The 23,070-nt window shown below is 36.8% G+C and overlaps 1 protein-coding gene across 3 annotated transcripts in view; it reads left to right on the forward strand.

Annotated features, from left to right (window-relative positions):
- Nucleotides 1–23,070, forward strand: part of METTL25 (methyltransferase like 25) — a 69,237-nt gene that overhangs the window by 25,651 nt on the left and 20,516 nt on the right. Inside the window, exons 6-12 of one of the 3 annotated variants that reach the window (XM_064419634.1) lie at nt 1,654–1,748; nt 4,198–4,227; nt 5,321–5,394; nt 7,528–7,621; nt 18,221–18,295; nt 18,918–18,989; nt 20,532–20,796. In XM_064419634.1, coding sequence (XP_064275704.1) covers nt 1,654–1,748; nt 4,198–4,227; nt 5,321–5,394; nt 7,528–7,621; nt 18,221–18,295; nt 18,918–18,989; nt 20,532–20,621 — 530 coding nt within the window. In that variant the 3' untranslated portion in view covers nt 20,622–20,796. Of the gene's footprint in view, nt 1–1,653; nt 1,749–4,197; nt 4,228–5,320; nt 5,395–7,527; nt 7,622–7,916; nt 8,040–18,220; nt 18,296–18,917; nt 18,990–20,531; nt 20,797–23,070 lie in introns of those variants that run through there. The other 2 variants (XM_064419636.1, XM_064419635.1) reach the window with 2 other exon arrangements.

Here is a 23,070-nt window from a genome sequence, read left to right on the forward strand (position 1 = left end):
GAATTATGCATGAATACAGTGCACTGATATTGAGATTGTATCTGACAGGGTAGTAAGTTTAACTTGAATGAATGATTAGTTTGCCTGGAGGCCAGGGTATAAATTGGAAGAGATTTGCTTGAAAATATCAAGGATTTAATCTTTCAAACTCAGTTTGCAAATTTTTATTTTGAAATATTTTAACAATGATATTAGAAAGACATATTAGTGAGAATCATACAATAGGAACCATGTCAGTCATTGTTTTATTGCACTCAATAAATTCTTACTGCCATCCCTGCAGCAGAAATATCCATGTATTCCATGTACTCCATAATTAGACTTGAAGTTAATTAATATTTTAGAGCTTGTCATGAGGCACTTACAAATTCTTAGTGCATTCCTAGTGCTGAAACCACTTGCAATCTGTTTGGCCAAATTTCATCTTTATTTCTAAAAAATCTTTTTTCTCCTTCTGCTAATAATGCTAATAATTAAAATCCTATCTTAAATCATAGTTCTCAAAACAGTATTCAGCCCCTAAGAGCCTCTGGCTTTCCTCAGGGTTGAAAGGAGAGCAAAGTGTGAGGTTGCCTGCTGAGGTTCTTGCCTGCTTGTTGTTACTCTCTAGTGGTCAGCTGAGACTGGGCACTTCTGCCAGAAAGCCAAAGGCTTTCCCTCCCTCCCATGACTTGTGGGGAGGGTTCTTTATTGTTTTTTTTTTTCCTTGCTTAACTTTTATGGAGTGAATTCTACTTATATGTATATATCTCCGATTGTTGGTAAATTTTCTGCTGTCCCCTCTTTTTAACCCCATTACATGATTTTTTCTGAAATATGCCCCAGTCACCTTCCTGTGCTAAAAAGCCAGGATCTCGGCCAATTTGTGGTTGTTTTTTTTTTTTTTTTTTAAGAAAGCAGTAAATCTTATTCACTATTTTAAAAATCAGCTGACAATGTGTTAATGAAAACTCTAAACATTTAGAGTTTGTGTACATTTAGACGTGACTATTAAGAACATCTATAAAGTAATCTCTGTACCAGTTTTGCCACATTTGCATTAGTGCTAAACATGAATAATTGTCTTGTTATTCAAAATACAAATGATACTGAAACTGAGCACACATTGTGATGCAAATGCTTCTTGGTGTTTTGAAGAAACAGCAAGAGCCTTTGCAGCTGCTCTTTTCTGGAAAACAAACATTCTGCCTTAGAGCAGAATGTTGTTTCAGAACTAGAATAAACAAATACATATTGTTCTGTGTGATGTTTGAAAGATGTTTGGGATAGAATAAGAAGACAATGAGAAGTGGTACTGAAGCCCTGCTGCATGGAATTACTGCTTGGCCTGCATCCTGTGATTCATGGCATGGTGTAGGTTGCCATGAGTATCTGCAAACTTTTCTCTTTTCCCTTTGACTGTTTTTTCAGTGGATTTTTGTAAAGGACAGTCACTTAAAATTGTTTTGGAAAATGTGAAATTACCAGAAATTCAGCATAAACCAAAAACATCTGTTACAGGGAAAACATGTTTTTTGTAGCACCACCACAAGTTTTGGTACTGCATGAGAACAGTTAAGTATTTCTACTACATTACCTACTGTTCATCTTGCTCAATCCATTGTGTATTCTGTAAGAGGAAAAGCTGTGCCTTTTTTTCCCTCCATATTGCAGAATGCCACGATCAAGTCTGGGGATTTCCCATGTGTCAGTACTTGAAGGACAAAGGCTGGTGCTGTGGCCGCAATGCTAGGATGTCAGCATGCTTGGTATGATTCCCCTTCCTTTCTTTTTCTACTGAGAGCGTTGTCCAGATGTTACAGGATTCGTTGTTTTTGGCTTCTGATTCTGAAGCCATGACTTTAATCCAAGAATATACAGGATAACATCATTAATGTTGCAAGCATGATGAATTCTATCTAAAAAAAATAGTATTGACCTTCCAACTTTATATATTTTATACTTGCTGAAGGCATGAAAAAATGAGTATTGATAGAAATATATTTTGAGAGTGGATAGAAAGGCCAAAACTTTGCTGAAACCTAAACAAGGTAACCCCTCAGGATAATAGTTCTTGGCCAAGGACTTAGGGAGAAACAAGGTAATTGTAGAAGGATTGCAATCAGTAACTCCCTGAATACCTTCATGATTCATAGTATTGAATGTTCTAGTTGTTTAAAACTTGAATAACCCTGCCTAATCTAAAAACTAGAGGAGCTTTTAAAATCCATGTAGTTTCAGAGTCTGGAAATGTCTTTTTAAGATTGCACCAAGAGATGAAGTACTTTTAAAGACTTAACCTCAGCAAGATATGATGATGAGCTGTTGTCTATTTTGGAAAAAACAGATAGGTACTGAAAATTTTGACCACTGTTTCAGTTAGAAGACCATTATTCCTTCCATCTATTAATTTTTAATTTATGGTATCCAGATAAATCACATTAGGTTCTGGCTAGGCTCTACTGCTAGCTCTGTACCTTCATTACAGAGAAGAGTATAGACTAAAGACTCAGTGTGGACTAATGTATTGAGGTTATGTAAACTTGAACTACCATGATAATTAAATGCTGTCAGGAGAAAATATAGGAGGACAGTTGTTTAGGATCCATAAGGTTTAAATGTGTTACCTTTGGCAAAGTAAAGGAAAAGAATTGTTCATTTCAGAGATGTAGCTGTAAAACTCAGCAGAAGTACTTTCTAAAGGGATTTGCCTTTTCTCTTTTTCTTGTCAGTGTCATACAATACCAGTCCTTCCTCAGCTGACACATTAACTGTTTCCTATTTCATTTCTTTTGGAAAAAAAAAGGTTGGGCTGTTTTTCAGCAGTGGTAGGAAGATAAATTTTAAAAGCAAATGACCCCCAAGAGAGTACTGATCTTGCTACATATATCTATTTTAGATTTCTCACAAATCACAGAAATTTGGCAATTAAAAACTTTTTGTCTAGGTATTCACAAAAGGCAAAGAGTTCTCCTGTGTAACTAGATACTTCTCCTGTTATGTTTGTAATTGTCTATATGCATTTGTCATGACTAGGATTTTCCTTGCCATGTAGGATGTACAAGGGAGCCAGCACAGAGTCACTAAGTACCCACATTTCTTGGGCTGCTGGCTGGTTAGTGGAAAGTCTGCTGAGTAATGACACTCAGAGTTCAAATTGGTTGAATTGCCAAGGGCCAGAGGTGTTGGGCAAGAATTCCAGCTTCAGAGCTTTACAATAAGTCTTGAAACCCATATCCCTCTCCTTGGCAGCAGCAGATAGATGCTGCTGTGAGAGCCTATGCAGCAAAAGGCAAACCCGATAGCTGGCCAAAGCCATGAAGGGAGGAACTGCAGCTATGTGGACTGTGTTTGAAGAACAGTGTGAAATACAAGATCACTTCTACAACAAGGAGAAGGAGGAGGAGGAACAGGCAGTCTCATTTACAGTAGTGAAGTTTGGGGCTAAAGGTGATAATAATCTGTAAATGATGAGGCATTTTTTGTTTGCTGCCTAATTTGGTGTAGTATCAGATAATCAGATACTGAGGTTTTGTCTTCATTTCTGCTATGATCTGTAAAACTCTGTTGAAATTTTTGTGGGCACACTATTTTTTCAACTGTGAAAGAGTATTACATGCTTCTAAATATTTGTTGTTCTTTGTTACTATGCATGATAAAAATCAAGTAGTCTCACATCTACATCAGCATTTATAGTATGAAGACTAGTGAAAAATAATGCACAGTATTTTAAACTGCAGTCTCTCTGAAGTTACTTTATTTGCCTGTGTATCAGCATTTCAATTCATCTGAGTACTAGTGATTAAAACTAATATTGTCCACTGAACTAGTATTTACTTTTAAATAATTAGATATGCAAAGTGAATTATTTGTACTTCAGTAGAAATAGATTCAAGAAAAATGCATTTGCTTTTAGCACTTTCACAGAAAGTAATCCTCTGAAATTCTTGTACGATAGAAAGAAAAGCAAACAAATTTTCCATGTATATATTTCCTCACAGTTGGATGTCATTGCTTCTCCTATAAATAAACGAAAATAACAGGAGTAGCTGCTTATGAGTGCCTAAAGGTATTAACACTTTAAAGTGTGCAAGCTCATGTTGTGTCACACCATTAATCTTTTAAAATGTCATCTCCTCTGACTTTTATACAATGTGTTTATAAAATGTTATGATAAAGAATAAACATATCAGCAATTTAATTCCTTGACTCTTAAAGGCTTTGGAGAGAGTTGCAGTTGGCCAAATGGTAAGTAATACTGTTTATTTTAGCCATTCTAAGATAAAATGTGTTTTTCCCCCTTGAATGTTCTTAATCCATGGCCTTTTATTGAACTTCTGCATATCTGGAGTCTGAAATACTGGCCTATGCTGTGTCTAATCCTGATAGATTGCATGTGTCATCACGAAATCACATTTTTATTGCTCTGCTTGTACTTTGTGAATCTGTTTTCTTTTTACAATTAAGAGTCTGAGAAAAAAAAGCACAGCTTAAAATTTAAGGCATTAAACTACCCTTCCTAACTTCCTTTGCTATCTTTCAGTTAATGCATAAATTCAGGGCAAATGTCCTTCTGATATCCCTGGTTTAGATCACTCTATCCGAGTGTTTTATCAACGAATGTAAAAATAGACGTTGTTATGACAAAAGCTTGAACCTGTTAGAAACATTGTCATTCTCATTTTTAATCCCTGTATATTTTTTCCCTGTGAGTATTTTGGTTTCTTATTGTGCAAGTTATCCTTAAGGGATGGTGGGCACCAACTATGCAAGTATTTGAAAGGCGAGGCTGACTTTTTTCCATATTCAATAAGCCCATTGACCCCAACAGTCTTTTTCTGTGTATTTTTAATTGGCCATCATTAACTGGTTTTATGTAAACATATTTTCCATAGAAAAATGATATATGAAATTCTTAGGTTTTTTTTTTAGCATAGTACTTTCAACATGGTTCAGGCTACAGTCTGACCGCAGATGATTCAGCTAGGTAATTACTCCTTTTGTCTTCAAAACAACTTAGATAATTGTTGTTTATTTTGCATATTAGAATTCAGATCATGAACAGTGCATTTTCCTCTGTTTTCTTTCTTTCCATCCCGAGAGTCTGAGTTCGGTGGTTTTTTTCTTCTTTCTTGCATTTATGGTTATGTTAAAATCTAACTTAAAAACATAATTTTAACTGCATGCAAGAACATTAGCAAATTGTCCTCTTAAATCTGGTATGACTGATTGTAAAGTATATAACTCAATAAATAGTTAGGGAAGCCAGTACTGGTTTTGTTACTCTGATCTTAATTTCAGTGCCAATTTTAAATCCTAGCTGTTGTAAAATTTTTTGCAGCTGCCTACAGAATCGTTGTTTTATCGAGCTGTTCTTCAGGTTATTATAGAAGAAATTTATGGTGTCACCAAAAGGTAGGAAGCTCTGAATTCACAGAATACCAGCCAAAGATGGATCTGATTCTCTTCCACCTCTGTGATGTAGAGAAACTATGTTTTGTAAAGCAGAAGGACGTAGGAATCAGTCTCATCACATTGTATATACACATCAGTATTAAAATGCAAGATAGATTGGTTCATCCTCAATCCACATTACAAATGTATTGCCCTTCCTTTACCTGTAGCTGAAATAGGTCCTCTTTGGTACTGGGTACATGGGTAAAGCACATCTTCACCTGAGAACACTCAGCAAATGCACTGGAAAGTCAGAGCAGCACTGGAATACCCTGTCATGCAGAAGTCCTGGCAGCTTTGATAGTGCAGATGGAAAAAGTATTTCTGTTTGTCCTGAGAAAAGCTGCTGACAGCCTGATGGCCATCATGCTCTCAAGAGCTACTCACTGCCTGTGCCTTCATTGGCAAATTCTGCTTCCTTGTAGGAATGGGATTTGGAGAGCTGCTGATGAGGACCTGACATCTACATTATACTCTTCTGTGGTTGCAGTTGGATTAGATTTTATCTTATTCCGTGGGATGTATGCCTGTTAGCACTTGGAGCACACTCAGAAGCACACCTTCCAGTTTAATTCAGTTTGAAAATAACCCATTTTTTGAGCTCTGATACTATTTCACGGTGTGAGCCAAGGCATGAGAGGAAAAACCAGAAAATTCACTTCAGAAGTATACTCCTGATCTAAAATAAGTGATAATGGAAATATCCTTAAAACTTTTGCTGGATATAGAGTCAGACAGCTTACCCTTCAGAAGGTCAAATTCCTGAAAGAAGAAATGCTTCTTTATTTTAAAATTACATAAAATATCACACAAAAAGTCATGGCTGCTAAATTGCAAAGAAAAGAGACTGTGAGGTATATTTTTAAAGTTTTGAAGGAAGTACAATTTGGAGGAAGTAATTAAGATTATATGTCTATAATGAACACAATGGCTACCTTGGAAAGACCTGTCTCTCCCCCCACCCCTTTTTTTTTTTTTTTTGTGAGCAAGATGTTAAATGCCCGTGCTCCTGCGAATGACGTAACAACACTACTGATTAACTGATTCCCAGTCTACATCAGCCTAAATGTTTAGGTGCATTTGAATATTAAATATGACAGTAGAAATTATTCTCAATGAGTGAGGGTCCTTGAGAGCTAAACAGCATTAGAACTGCCACTGAGTGAAATATTTTGAAATCTTTCTGTTGACTTCAGATGTTCATTCTGGGGTTTAGATAAGGAGATAGGTTTTACTAAGAATAAAGAGGGAGAAAAGCTTTAAACTAAGATACTTCTATTCAGTTTTTCAATGGGAGGATGTGGGGAGAGTGTGTTTCTTGTTAAGTAATTCAGTAGCTAAAAATTCTGTACCTGAATATTTAACTCCTACTTTAGAAGAGAAATAATGTTAGACTCAGTCAAGAAAGTGAATTCAGACTTTAAAAAAAAACTTTCTGTGTTGTTTCTCCAAGATATTTTAAGCACAGAGAAGAGAGCAAATATGAGTGGTCTGCCAGGATTCATTCTTTCTATATGTTTTTTATGTTTTTGTACATTATTTTTTAGCATATTTTTTGAAACAACACACATTTTCATCTGTCTTGAAATGCAAGCTGTTTAGTTGTGAACGGGACAGAATTCTGGCATCATTAAGTGCAATAAAAATTGAAAGGATAAGAACACCAGGTAACCAGCAAAAGTGGCATTTGTTCAGTCCAGTGATTGCTGTTAAGTAAATTACAGCAGCATCATGGTAGATTATGGAAGTAATATAGAAGTGTAGAAGGAAATGTCTGTTATTGGAAATAATAATTTTGTCATTCATATAAGGAAATAAAAATGGTAGTGAAGAAATAAAAAAGAAACTTCAACTATCTCTCAAAATTTCAGGTAAAATAATAACTGAATTATAACCATAATACAATTACACAGTTGCTGTGTCTAGAAGCTACTTCAAGTATTAGCTAGATTGTTTTAAGTGGAAGGGGGAAAAAGGAAAGTTGTTACTAATTTGGCAGTAGTAGCCATCCAACTGATTTATTTCTCCTGTTAAAAATATCTGAATTTTGTTGTCGGATGTATAAAAGCCTACACCTCAATACTGTATTTGCAGTGATCGACATGTTGGGAAAATCTTCTCCAAATCATCCTCCTTCATAGATTATGTCAGACGGTCTCTGAAAAAGCTGGAACTGGATGATTCAAAGGTGAGTCACTAATTAGTGACTATTTGAAATTGTTATATCCATATAATTTCTTAAATCAGCACCACAATGCGATGTTTAAGCCACTGAGTTGATGCATGTCATATATTGCTGTATGAATATTATATTTGAAGACTTAATACCTTTAAATTAGTAAATGTTAAGGAAACAGATGATGATTTTAAATCACCTTGTTAGAGATAAAGAAATAGAAATTTAAAACAATTTTGAGCTTTTATTTATGTTCTTGAGTATCTTGTCTTAGTCTTAATCCTACAACTGCTCAATTGGTCAACAGATGGCAACATAGCATTAGGCATGGAATATGACTGTGTGAAGATCACAACCATGTTGTGAGAGCAAGTTGTGCAAAGGAGACACTAGAGAGTACTAGCCAGATTGTTAACAAATGAAGTGCAATCAAAGGAAAAGTGGGAGTGGCAAGCATGTTAAATATTTAAGGTAAATGTTGTTGCAGTCTTTGGTAATGTTTAAAACCTGTAGTCAAAATGTCAAATCACTTCAAATTTGCCAGACACATCAATGCATGAGCTAGGAGAAACAGGCAAAACCAAATAAGCAAGTAAATTCAAATGACATTGGAATCATCCTGACAGCATTAAGAAAAGGCCTGAAGTGTGCTGTATTTTAAAAGGATTATATTTAATTCTGTAATTAGCAAATCACATCTAGAGAATGAGTTACCTGTTTGCTTTTCTGTATGAATAGGCGCTAACAAGATGCGTTCCCCCAGCTAGAAATAAAATGATGTCTTTCTTCATGTGTGTATAGTCACCCAAAAGCAATAGTGGACTGGTTGTGTAATAATCAGTTCACAGATCATTGAATGAATTCTGCTAGTGCAGATTTTTTCACTGTTTTCTTTAAAACCGGTAAGCATAGAAAGTTTGTGTCAAGAGGTCTGATTTTAGATATGTTGCCTTTTGCTAAGAAGGATCTTTACAAATGCAGGTTGCCCTGAGAAAAAGATGTCTGTCAACACTACTTCAAGCTGCACATTTATGTGGTTGCTAAAGACCTGATTCAAATAAATGCTTACTTTTGCTCATGTTTCTCCTCATTTTATGTGCAGCTGGCTGCATACTGAAGACTGGATTTTATGCTGATGTAAACAATATTATTTTTTATTTCCCAGCTATATTGAAATCTGCAGCAGCACAAAACCAGTGCTATTTTGATACTACTGAGAGGAAAGTTGTTTCTGCTCCCTTAACAGTGGTTCTGACCCTGCAGTTTTCATGGTGGAGTCAGCACTGTATCTACACAACATTGGAGAGTGTGTTAAATGGTTCTCTTCAGAAAAAAAAATACTTACATAGCTAGAAATGTGATGAAGCCTAAACATTTGCTCTGAAAGACAACAAAATCAAAGAGAAATTTATATGGAATTTGGGTTTTTAGCTCTATTTAGAAATGAACAAAAGCACAGCTGTACTGCATAGACCAGATCTCTACTTTGTCTCTGGCAGTGGACAAAAACTGATGCATTGGGAAGAATGGTGGGAGCAAACATATGTGAAGCGCACTTCCAAATTAATCAAAAATGTCCTTGTCATTCACAAAAAAAAAAAAAAAAAAGAAGAGGCAATCATTTTCTTAATGCATAAATATATTTAGATTATATTTTAAAAGCAGCTGAAACTTAGTGACATTGTGTAATACAACCAGAGAACTATGAGAAAAAATTGTTTCCATATGGGTCTCTGTTTCACATGTGCAAAGATATTTTCTAAAATACAGAAGTTGAGAAACTGTGAGTCTCCAGTCTTTCACTAGGCTTATCAGAATATTAAAAAGAATTTCATCTCTGGATGATAATAAAAATACTGGAAAATAGAAGTGTAGAGGCACTGTTACTAGGAGTCCCTGCCAGGGTTTGGTAGCTTGTCATGTATGGTAAAATCTTGAATGGTTTTTATCACTGAAGCTGAATCTGTACTGTGGGATGTAAACACTCTTCCAAGCTTAATGGTTCATGATAAGCCTCACAGCTGCTTCCTTTATACACGCACCAATACCTCTGTTTCTGATCAAAAGGTAGCCCTGGGGCAATCCAATCAATTGTGGAGGCAGGATAAAGAGTACAGGTATATAAAACAGCTAATCTGCCTTGATCCTAATTTTTGTGAGTGTGTGCTTTTTGCTAAATATTACACTGATGAAGACTTATCAGGTATAATTCAAATACTAAGGCTTTTTTTGGCTGTTGATTTTAAGTAAAGATAAGTTCTTAAATCCTGCCAATAATGCATGTGAAGAATGGTGTCTTTCCTTTGTGAAACAGGTATGAAGTTTTTACTTATGTGAAGCAAGAATTAGACTCTTTATGAAAAGAGTCTCAGTCAGAAATGAGTTAGAGTGAGACAATGTACTAAAACAGTTTCTCTAAAAAAAAAAAAAGGGGGGCATTTATCAATAACCTGGCACCACTCATTGTTAAGAATTACTGTTCAAGGACTGAAGTTTCATATTAAGTAAGCCAAAATAATTTCCTCCATTCATGGTGTTTCTTTTTAGTGTGGGAGAGCCTGTCAATTAAACACCTAGATGCAAATGAAATCCTTTTTTCTGCCTTGGTACAGGACCATTCCCTTAACACTTCTCTTCACCTCAGTAGTAAAAATAAGGTATAAATGATGACTACTGAATTTCTGACAAAACTTTCTCATTCTGTGAGGGCAGGGAAAGGTCTTTTAGTGTGAGCATGCTGCTTCACAGGTATGGTTATATTGCTTATAGTTTCAGAATTAATGGAATTGCTCTCTGGGCCATGGATCATAAAATCATAGAAGGGATGTTAATGATCATCCAATTCCAACCCCCCTGCTGTGGGCAGGGACACCTTTCACTAGGCCAGGTTGCTGAAAGCTCCATCCAGCCTTGCTTTGAAGATTGCCAGGGATGAGGCATCCACAGCTTCTCTGCACAGCCTGTACCATGTCTCACCACCCCTATAGTGAAGAATTCCTTCCGTATGTAATCTAAACCTATCATTCATTTTAAAGGCATTTCCCCTTGTCCTGTCACTACATGCCTTTGTGAAAAGTCCCTTTCCACCTCTCTTGTAGGTCCCCTTTAGGTACTGGAAGGTTCTTGAAGGTCTCCTTAGAGCCTTCATTTCTCCAGGCTGCACAGCCCCAACACTCTTAACCTGCTGGCCACAACTCTTTTAGTGTGGTGATTCAGCAAATTCTTTATCCACTAAGTGGTCTCCAGTTTAGAGACGAGGATGTCATGTGGGATAATGTGAAATGTTTTGCACAAGTCCAGGTAATGATGTCAGGTGCTCTTTCCTTATTGACCAGTACTGTAGCCCCTTCATAGAAGGCCACCAGATTTGCAGGCACAGTGTACCTGAATGACCATGTTGGCTGTCACCAGTCACCTCTTTATTTTCTCTGTGTCTTAGCATAGTTTTCAGGAGGATCTGATGCATGATCTTAGGCATCGAGATGAGACTGACTGACCTGTAGTTCCCCAGGCCTTCAGATTTTTTTCCCTTTTGAAAATGAGTTATGGATTATGTTCCCTGTTTTCCATGGGAACTTTACTAGGCTGACATGACTTCTCAAATATGCTGGATAGTGTCTTAGCAACTTCATCTGCCAGTTCCTTCAGGACCTACAGATGTATCTCATCAGATCCTATAGATTTGTGCATCTTCAGGCTCCTAGGATGTTCTTGAGCCTGATCTTCTCCTACAGTGAGTAGTTCTTCATTTAGTCAGTCCCTGCCTTTGTCTTCTGCAGTTCAGGTAGTGCGACTGAAGCACTTGCTGGTGAAGACTCAGTCAAAAAAAGTTGTTGAGTATCTCAGCATTCTTTGTAACCATTCTGTGTAACCAGTCTTCTGTTCTGGAGAGTGGGCACATGCACCTATAGAAGCTTTTCTTGTTGCTCAGTCAGGTTTAATTCTATGAGAGCTTTGTCTTTCCTAACCTGATCCCTGGGCGCTTTGACAATATCTCTGTATTCCTCCCTAGCTACCTGTCCTTGCTTCCACTCTTGCTAGCCTTCCTTTTTGTTGTTTAGTTTGGCCAGAAGGTCATTGCTCCTCCGTGCTGACCTCATGGTATTTTTGCCTGACTTCCTCATTAAGCTTGGAGTATTAACCAGCTGTCATGGGCCTCTTTTCCCTCCAGGGCTTTATGCCATGGTACTCTGTCAAGCTGGTCTCCTGAAGTCCAGGAGAATGAGTGGTCTTCTCGCTGCCCCAAGGACCTTGAATTCCACCATTTCATGGTCACTGCAGACAGGGCTTCCCCTTGAGCTTCACATTCCCCACCAGGCATTCCTTATTGGTGAGATTTGAGAGCTTTGGCTCTCCTATCTCATGGGAAGGAAATACTCATCAGTGCATTCCAGGGTTGCTTATGCCCTGCTGTGTTGTCCCTCCAACAGATACTGGTGTGGTTGAAGTGCCCCATGAGGACAAGGGCTTGTGAACGTGAGGCTGCTCCATTGTGATTGTAGAGGGCCATACCTAGAGATGCCTGCACAGCACTGCAGTAATTGGCCTGGATACATACCAAAGCAGTATTTTGTTCCTGATTGTTTTCTTTGTCATAGTTCACTTTGTTCCTATAGACTCTGTGTTGTACAGACAGAACATTAAGAGTCACATTGATTTTGGAGAAATTCTTTCTATCACAAGATTTCTTTTTCCTTTTTTTCAGCGTTTTACCTGATTAACGTGAATAGGGAACTCTCTTTTGGGAGAATGGAGCATTCATCCCTGTCCTCTCTCACAGAGTAGCTGGCCCCTCTGATACTTGTTAGCCTTTTTGCTTTCAAGCAGCAAGAGCAATTCCTTCCTTTTCGGCTCAGAACATGCTTCAGCTGTTTGTAGCTGCTTTGCAAATGCATTTCAAATGAAGCCTCTTTATTAACAGATCTGATTGCTGCTTAAGGCAATAAGTGCTACAAATAGCATTGCCAAGGCAAAAAGTCCTCGTATAAGTATATATGTATTTCTAGAGTTTTTAAGAAACAAAACTCAAAACTTTTTAGGTTTCCTGGTGTCCTGTTCTACTGGGGTAGATTAACAAAAGATCTTTTGTAGGGGCTGGCTTATGGTGATTAAATGGAGAAAGTGCTTACAAAGCCAGGGCCTGGATATGTGTCTAACAGCATTTGGGATTTGTTGACTTGATGTTTTTGCAAACTCCAGACTATTTAGTTTTAAGTGTTAAAGCTGGTAGACAATACTGAAATCAGAATTTGTGCAAAAATACTTTTTTTTCACTAATTGTTTCGTTTTTATCAGACAAGTTTGGGGTTTTTTTACATTTAATAAGTGGAGATGGGTTACTCTTAGCTTACTGTAGACTGTCCTTGACTTGTAAATTCTCCTCAGCAGTGACTAGTGGAATACCATAAAATGCAGTTTGCAAGTGAAGGGAGATAACATGAAGCTTACTGTGTGGCTTAATTTTCTCATGCTTTAAAAAGTGTTGGAAAGCTACTCACTTAAGACTGGGAAACTGTCAGTAGTGGAATTATGTAATACATTAAGACATTAACTAACCTGAATATATGCAGCTGTACTGGGAACTAACAAGAATTTTTGCAAAAAAATGGGGAAGACAGGGACTTTTAGCCTGAGACTTCTTACGATCTTAATGTCTACCCCACAGCCAATGTCTGTGGATTATCTTGAAAGGACAGTGAATATCTGAAACTGGTTGGTCATTGCTAAGAATATTTGTAATTTGGTATGTTTTATTGTGTTCAGCCATTGGGCAAAGACAGAGCCAAAGCCAAAACAATGCTCTCCACTTTCCCCTGAATCCTGAAACAGCAATTAACTGAGACAGTGAAAGCAGTCAAAAAATGAAGGTATTACATGGATTTACACACTTAATGCATTTTACAATTGCTGAAGAGTTGACTTTCTTCATTGTTTTCTTGGACAGAAGGCATTTCATCTCACAGACTTCCTGTTTCCTCTTTTAGTTAGGGAAGGACTAAATGATGACTCAGGTAACACTTGCATAGCACTCTATAAAGTGTAAGCACATAATGCTGGTTTTAAGCATAACTGTTTTTCACATAGACAAAATACTACCCCAGTTATGGTACTGGGGTAGCATTCTACTCTGACAAGGACTCCTAAGAGATGTGACTTGTATCTCAGTTAGGTATAATTATAAATAATATAGATTCCATTCATTTGAAATGCATGTTAAAAAAAGTTCTAAATAAACTTAAGTCTCTCAGTAATTTCATTATCTGTTTTACGTTATTTTACAGTATATAACATTACATTATTTTTAACTACCTTAGTCATGGAAAAGTTGTAAAATTTCCTGTTAGGTATGTTCTCCCAAATGTTTTGAACTGATCTAAGACACTGCCCTGCTACAAGGATTGCCTTACAGTTTTCTTGTACTCTCATTAGTGTTCCTGATAGTGCTGGTACAAGTAGAGAGAGGAAACATGGAATTGTGCAGTAGGAAGCAGTGTGTGCAGGAAGAAGCAGTCCCTTTGAGGTAGCAAAGAGGAATTGCATCTAACAGACTGTGGAATAGCATCCTTAGGCTGTCTCCTCTCTGGAAGACATGTGCAGCATTGGGCAGTAAAAGAGACTTTGATTCAGTGAAAATACTCTTAGTCTAGGAAAGGATACAGTGCTGAAAAAATTCTCTCTGAAGAAACGTGAAGTGTGGTATCAGTAACTGTCCCACAACTTGTGCCTGAATATTTTCTTTTCAGCCTGTGCTCTATCAGTGTGCCTGTGGGACTGCAGTCCAAGGTGGGTGTGCTCAGGTGTGTGGTATCTCACATGCTCTCAGAGCTCTGTGACAGTCTCACCATGTTCACAACAGATCAGTCAGCCCTATGGCTCATGTTTAGTGCCATCTCTGCCATATGGTATTTATGGTATATATGGTATACCTGTATGGTATTGTTACAGCTAGGTGGCTGGAGACCTTGTCAGGTTGTCTTGCTTGTTCTGGCTGTTTGAGTGACCACATCAATCCACAAAGAAATTAGTTCCAAATAAAGCTTACACCACCATCACAATACAAAGAGATGAGGTCCTTTTGTTGGTTACCTGATAAAGACCAGGAGACATTGTAGCTGTATCAGGGAGGAAATACTGGCCAAAATGAAATTAAGGTCACTTCAGTGTCAGTAACATAAGCTAGATCTTTGAGTGCAGAGCCATTATTAAGAGAAATGTATATATTTGAGTTTTTTCATGTTCATAATATCAATATCAAAATGTAAGAAAAATGTTCAGTGCATATATATATGAAGAATTTTTTTTTGGATACACAGGTGAGTGACAACACAGAGAACAGTTACTTGGACGGCTTCAGTGGCTGAATGGGGCTTGCTTTGCATGTGGAAGTACAATTCTTCAAAAATGCCAGGAGTAAACTACTCCTTCACCTTGGAAGGAGAGCTGAAGTTTGTGTTAGGTACTGAAGGCAGGTGGAAAGCTATTGCAGTTTCAGACAAAGCCAATGTTATCTGGATTGTAGTTGTTTTCCAATAAATTTGCCACATGGCTAACTACCAGTTACCCTTTTCACGCCCTTCTCTACCAGTGCTTTTCAATGGACACTTCCTCTCTTTTCCAGCTGAGCTGTTGCATTGAGTTGGTTTGCTCACCAAACTGTTATCTGAGGCACAGTTTGGAATAGTACCTAGTCTGTCACAACAGGATGTGTTCAGTCAGAATGCATAATAGGCAGGGAAGGAATGGAAAAGCACATAGTTGAGTATGGCAGTGTGCAAGAGACATTTTTGACCCACTTTGTATTTGCCAAACATTTGACAGCTTGTTTTCTTTTAATTTGAATGCTTCGTCTTGAAAAATGGAGAACATAAAGGAAGCAAAAGCAGAAAGGTTTAAGATCACATTTTTCCAAATATAGATCTTTGTATTTTAATTCCAAATAGCCTGTAATTTCAAAAATCCATTATACTAAAACCCTATTAATACTCAGTTGAAATGAAAAGCTTATAGGCCAGAGGTTAAATAAACTATTTTGTTTATTTCACGACAAGTATATTTTAGTTGGTTTGACTGTTTAGAGGAGAAGGGAAAAACAAAAAGAACTCTTAAATATTTGCACAGCTTCACAGGAAATAAAATAGCAATAAGACCAAAAAAATTATTGTTAGTCCACATTAGTACTGCAGGATAAGCTACTCAGCCTTGCCTTTGCAATTGGGAAAATATACTTTCTAAATTAAAAAAAATATAAATGAAATACTACAAAAGTTTTTTCTGATCTCTTGTTTTAAAGCAGGGTTAAAATTATGCATCATTCCTGAAAATAGTATTTGTCAGATCTTCTAAAAGCTTCCTATGCTGGAGACTGACAACCTTGCCAGTCCTTAATTAACCTCTAAGAGAAAATGTTTCTTCAAGTTTTTGGCTGACTGTTTTGGTTTTTGGGGGTTTTTTTTGCTGCAATTCAAGCCCATTAGTTCTTGCCCTATCCACTACAGACACAGTGAACAAACTGTTCTCTACTTCTTGGTGATAGCCTTGTAAAAACTGTCATTATCCCCACTCTCAATTTTGTCTCATTTAGCCTGATCAGTTCCAGTTCTCTGAGTCTTTCTTCATAGGTCATGTTTTCTAGATCTCTGATCTATTTTCCCTCTCAGGCCTTTTTCAGACAGTTAATTTCTTTCTTTGAAATCTGATGCCCAAAAATGGATGCAGTATTCCAGCTAGAGCTTTTCCACTGCCAGAGTTGAAGGATTACTTCCTGCACTTTGCAGGCTGCTCTCCCATACATGTCACAGAATGGTGATTGGTTTTGGGGTTTTTTTTGCAGTAGCACAACTGTGACTCTCGCTCAGCTTATGATCTGTTCTGTCTTCCAGACTGTCATTTGGTGCTCCCCATCCTGAACAGCTGATTATTTCTGCCTGAGCATAGTCCCTTCTGCTTTTCTGCACAGCATTTCAAACTTCTTCTCTAAGCAATGCTCCAGTTTCTGAAAGTTATTTTAAGTTCTGGCAATGCCTTCCTGTTGCACATTTGCAGACTTAGCTAATGTGGTTTCTGTTCTATTGTCTGAATTCTTAATGAAAATACTGCATTCCATAATGGACCTCCAGTTAGCAGGTTATTCCAATTGCTCAGAGACCCATTAGGAACCACTCTGTGGTTATGGTTGTTCAAACAGTTTTCACTGACTTTTTAGTACTTTAATCTGAAATTTGTTTCCTAAATTTGCTTATAAAATTATTATGGGAAATGTTATCAAAAATATTTTTGAAATCAAATTATATGAGAACCAGTTGTTTTTCTCTGTCATAAATCTTTTTACCCTCCTTACAAGTGAAGTAGACTGACTTGTGATTTATCCTTGATGGATTTGTGTTGATTATTACTTATTTGCTCATCTTTCAGTGGTTTTAAATTCTTTATTTGTTCAGTTTTTTCACTGCATTGGATCTGAACTGTCTGTTCTGTAATAAAAGACATATATCTGCTATCTGTCTGACATCTTATCTTTGAGAACTTCTCAGTGACAATGAGTAAAAAGTTCTGAGGTCACTTCAGTCCCTTTTTGGCTGTCCCAGGATAAAGTTTGTAATATTCACCTGATTTGAAAACTTACATATTTTTTGAATGAATCCTGGTTTGTTTCCCTATTTTAGACAAAGATTTTACTTCTTTGCAACTGTATTAGCCACATGCTCTCAGATTATTCTTCTAATAAAATGTGCAAAAATTTAGTAAGCACTTCAGCTTTCCTAGTCTTGAGTCATAGAATCATAGAATCATTTAGGCTGAAAAATACTTTTAAGAGCAGCAATTCCAACTGTTAACTCAGCACTGCAAGTCCTCCACTAAGCCATGTCCCTCAGTGCCACATCTACATGTCTGTCAGAGCTGTTACTTTTCTGCTAAGTTTGGACTCCCTTGTTCCATAGCCATGACAGAACAGCCATACTGCAAAACTCCCAGTACTGCAGAAGTGCATCAGGCTTTTCCAGCTCTGCTCTTCCCAGCAGTCTCCATCAGCAATAATGCTGCAATCCTACTTCCCACTTTTTTGGCCATCTCAAGTGTGTTGTTCAGTGTCCAGGACTGTGGTCAGCAGAGCAGACGCGTCATGACCTTCAAAAGCCAGGAGATGTGGTGGTCTGGCTGCCCTATAGAGAACATGCTTTGTGAAGAGCAGTCATGGCCACAGCTGCAGCATCTGCTCTGCTGCACTGGCCAGCAAGGGCTGAGAAGGATTGGTCAAGTTCCTGGACTGTCTGTGCATGAAATTCAACCCCAAATTGCAGAGTTTGCAGTCACAGAGGCAGTACTGGCCACTCTCCACTTCACTGTGTAATTCTCATTTAAGAATGACTGGAGTTTTCTGAATAATAGATATATCTCAGTATTTCATGTCAGTGGGAAATGCTGTGTGAAGAACAGTTACTCTAAATAAGAACTGAGGAACTGCTATTGGAAAATTATTACAAATATTAGCAAAGTGCTAATTTCAAAAATGAAACACAGATTTCATTTTGTAGTGTGTCAATATTTAATTGTAAAGTTCCCTTGAAAAAGTAACTACAATAACTCTGATATCTCTTTTTTAATCCCTTGCAGCTCCCAGACAGCTGTATAATGGATTACTATGAAAAGTACAAGCACAGAATGAATGAGCTTGAAGCATTTAATATGGTAAAAGTTATGGGATTAATACTACTACCTTGCATATATATGTGCTAGTCTAGAACAAAGCCCTATTAAGTTTTATGTGGAGGTGGACTGTCTTACACTGTGGTATGCAATCTCAAAAAACAAAGCAGTTCCCCCTTCCATACTTTGGAGCGTGTCCTATTCCAGAACTATATTAGGTGTAAGTAAAGTAATAAAGTGAACACATGGTAGATTCTTTTTCAAGAGGGACTATTGCACTGGAAAATGGAATGTCAGTCTCCTTTTAAATCTAGACTGGTCTCCATGCAGTTATTTCATAAAAAACTCTTTTTATTGAAATTCATTATTTCCCTCTTTAAATTGTTCTGCTACATTTAATATTATTTTCTTGTTGGACAGTGTCTGAAAAACAACTAAATAACATAGTTCCCTGACTTTATGGCATTCCATATATTTTTGATATTTAATATAATCTGTTTTGAAGATGTCCATCCCATAGGGAAAACTAGCAAGGTGATATTTATACAACAGAACCCCTAAAAAATAATTGACCTTCCTGGAATTGTTGTGAGGAAATGTAGCCATTTGGAAGTGTATTGCCTGTCTTTCCCAAAAGGATTATAGCATCTAATCTTTCTTTCAGTTGAAGGTTGTTCTGGCTCCTTGCATAGAGGTTTTGATACTCCTGGATCGTCTTTGCTACCTCAAGGAGCAGGTATTTTTGCATTCTCTTTTATGATACCTAAAGGCTACATCACTGAAATGAGACTATTTCAGTCAATTTATTACTGTGCAGACAAAAAGTCTCTGTTGCAGAATTATTATTCTCATCATATTTGCAAAGTATAAGCATTCATTCCATTTAGTATAAACATATGCCCAGCAGATGTTTTTATTTTCAACAAAGCAGCAACAGTAAAGTTTATGGTCTCTTAATTGTATGGTAATTACTAGTCAATAGATAGTAAAAATAAATTAATCAAATATGCATCAAAGCTCATTTTATACACTATAATGAGTTATTTAATAATTTAAAATTTTTGGAAATGCTAAGCAAATATTGTGCTGTTAATACTTGAACTTTCAATTAATGTGCTTTGGAACATAGAATTCAAAAAATTTTGAATTAGATCCAAAATGTTTATGACTTCCTTTTACTGTTTCTTAATTAAGATCGATAATGAGAGAGGGTGCACTTTTTCTAACTGTATGGGTCAGCTGAGGTACATTTGACTAACATACAGCCTGGATATATTTTACAAGTATAGATCTGGGATGTAATAAGCAAATGCTACTACATTTACTCCATGATGACTTCCATTATTACACTATTTCTTCTAACATTGATTTGAAGCTTGGCCTGGTTAACTTGAAAGCACTGGTAATACTTTTTCTGCACCAGTAAACATTTTTCACACAACTAATAATTTCCTAGGAGGAAATGGTAGCATCTTCCAGCTTCTGTTCTGGGCCATGCTCAAAATAAAATTTTGAAATAAAGTTTAAACTCATTCATATGAATAGCTGTGGTTTTTCCCTATAAACCTTTCATTTTAAACAGCTCCATTTTATCATAAGTGAAAACTCACTTTATTCTCTGCCATGGTACACTTGGAACAACTGAATTGTAGTAAATGCATGCCTTTGTTCTAACTGGTATTTTTACAGAGAGGCAATTTGAAATAGCTAAATAATGATGTATTTTCCCAAATGGCAACCAGTTAAAAATTGCTTAGAAATCTGTGTAATTTCCAAGATGGGAAATCAAACTTGCTGCATATAGCACTAATTCACCTTTTCTAAATGTAATATATGCATGGGTTTCATCTTGTACTGATTGATTCACAAAATGTGTTTAGGAAGAAAAATAAAACTTAAAAAAGCCAAATGCAGCATGATGACCTGATCCAGCCAGCCTGAATAATTTGAAAAGTCATTTAATTAGCTTCAGTAGTAGAATGTGCAACATAAAATGAGCATGACATGATCCTTAATTTCTTTTCTCCAGTTCAACCAAAAAGTAAAGCTTTGTTGATGAAGGAGGTGGGAAGATATCACTTGATAGCACCAAAAATAATTAAATGTCCTTTTTTCACAACAAACTTTCCCCCCATTTCCTTATAAGTGGTTTTCCTGCTTTGCATTAACATAATTCTATTTATTTTCAATTTTGTATTTCAAAATGTGGATTTATTACAATATTTTAGCTTATAAGTCAAACAAATTTTTATGCACTACAATCATATGTCATTTTCAGGAAAACATTGCCTGGTCTGGACTTGTGAAGTTATTTGATCCTGTGAAGTCCCCAAGATGCTATGCAGTTATTGCTCTGAAGAACCAGTAATGTTCTTAAGTGGAAACAAATTGGAAATTGATTCTGAACTGATAATGCTGTTTCCTCCCTTTTACCCTTTTATTTTTAATTGATTCCTCAAGTACAATGTTTGCTTTTCAGATGCAAAAGAAAAAAGTGCAATGTCTCTTTGAATCTTCAGAAATAAATATCTCCTTTATAAATACGATTGCTTCCTTATGTCAGTTATTAATGTTGAACATCTGACTTAGTTATAAATGCGATTATTACTTAAAATAACATTTCTATTTCTTCTTTTTAAGGTATTATGCTTGTGTTTCCTTCCTCTTGATACTTCTAATCTCAAGATAACCTCAATTTTTATCCATGGCTGGTATCAGCAGTCTCAGACTAGGCTCACTTTTTTCTTTTCTGGATTAAGGTGGTGCAGAGTATAACTAGAAAAAAAAACATGCACTGTAAACAAGAGGTTTGTAGGTACACAGTTTGTGGTAATTGGGAGTGGGGCTGCGGCCAAGCCTCACCCCCAACGGGTACAGCTGTGCAGGGCAGGTGAGCAGCACTGACAGCAATGAGCCATGGAGTGCCCAGGGGCACTGAGCAACCACCAAAGGGAGCAGAGGGCACCCAGGTGCAATGCATCAACACGAGGGGTGTAAAAGGTTGGGCTAAAGAACAAGAAGGGCAGATGCCTGCAGCCTTCTGGAGTGATTTGATGTTTCTCTGTGTGAGCAGATGCCTGAAGCCTTCTGATGGGATATGGTGTTACTCTCTATGGGTGAGTGCTTAAAGCTTTCTCAAATTGTATGAGGACACTCTGTGTATCATGGCCATCTCTGCTGTGGCACGTGCTGTGCTATATGCTGTGGCAGAGGCACATCGGCTAAATAGGATCTTTGTACTGCCTCTTCTTCAGGTCATCAGGACCTGAGATTATAGAGCAGCCTAGAAGAGCCTAAGTACTGACTACCTGCAAAGGACACTTTTATATCAACGCCTTCTTCACTCAGGCATTTTCCTGGCAAGCACTTGCTTGCCTGTCACTCTGAAAGAAAAATATGTGTGCTCTAATACAGAGGGAGATTTCCCAGTGCTTAAGAATCAGCTGCCCTGCTGGGGTTTAGTCTGTAATCTTGTGTTTTTATTGGAAAGCTATTATCTGGCCCAAATCTGTTGGGCATAAATACTTTGATACCCAAATAAATTAAAACTTCCTAGGCAGTTTCTTGTTAGCTGTGCTGCATTCATGAGTGGGAAATTCATTTGTTGACGCATTTATCTCCATGGGTTGCCTAATTAAACTTGTAGATTTTCCATCAATTATAAAAGAGAAAAGTTTATTTTCTAAATCCTAGTGCTTTTATTAGAATTTTCCAGTATATGTAAAACATAATTAACTACTAGTGCACAGAAGAAAAGGACAACAAATAAATAATAAGATATAGCACTAAAGAAGAAAAAGGGGAGAAAAAAGAAAAGAGGAGGATACACATGGAAGATAAGAATAACAAAAAATATTTTTATATAAATTGTATAATGACAGTGATTAGACTGAGATGTGCTTTTACTCTGTTGCACTTTACAAAATATAATGAGGGCCTGTGGACGTGACCACTCAAGAAAAGAGAAATAAGGTATTTTTCTAATAAGTCACATCTTTCCTGATGCATTCATTCACTTGGAAGAAATATTTTAATAATTTTATTTATTTTTATTTAATAATAAAATCACTGCTATCTAGAACTCCAGTCCTTATTAAGTCCATTGTTCCAGTATGAGAGTCTGATATTTGTTTGGTCTGACTATATTCAATCCTTAGAGCTGCTGAACATCTTCAGTGCCCAAGGAGACTAATAGAAGCTGCAGGTCTGGAGCAGTAGAGCTAAGAGAAAAATGAGGGCTTCCATGTATGCTGCCTTTTATTATACAGAGAGCACTGAGGAAACTAACAAGCTGCTGAATTTTTTTCCCAGGAGAGGAATCCAAAGAAAGAAAATTGTTTCCTAACCTCTAAGCATCTGGAAGGAAAAAACCAATAATATCTGATCTAAAAAGGCATTGTAAAGTACGTGCTGTTAAAAAGAAAAAATGTGAACAAAAATCCTAGAAAAATAGGTTTTATTATATTATGTTCTGCTAAGACGTGATGACTAATTGTTACTGAAGTGTTACAGTGTTGGCATCCCTATCTTCCGTGCTGTTCTTCACCATCACCTTGGGGAAGAAATTGCCTTTTTTTCTGTTATGAGTGTTCTTCTGCTTTCTCAGACCAAATTCTAAATCTGGGCATATATGATGTTTAAACAAAGCAAGCACAGTTTCCCACTGAAAACAAGGGCTTAAAAGTACCTTTTTATGGTCCAAAAATATTCATTTGAGCAAGCCCTGTCTGGTTTAATCTGAGCACAGTCAAAATTGCGAAGGGTGTACAGACTAGTATTAATTTTATGTGATATGTGTGTAATGCTAGGTAAATTCA

This window comes from Passer domesticus, chromosome 5 (genome assembly GCF_036417665.1).
Source record: "Passer domesticus isolate bPasDom1 chromosome 5, bPasDom1.hap1, whole genome shotgun sequence".
Lineage (NCBI taxonomy): Eukaryota > Metazoa > Chordata > Aves > Passeriformes > Passeridae > Passer > Passer domesticus.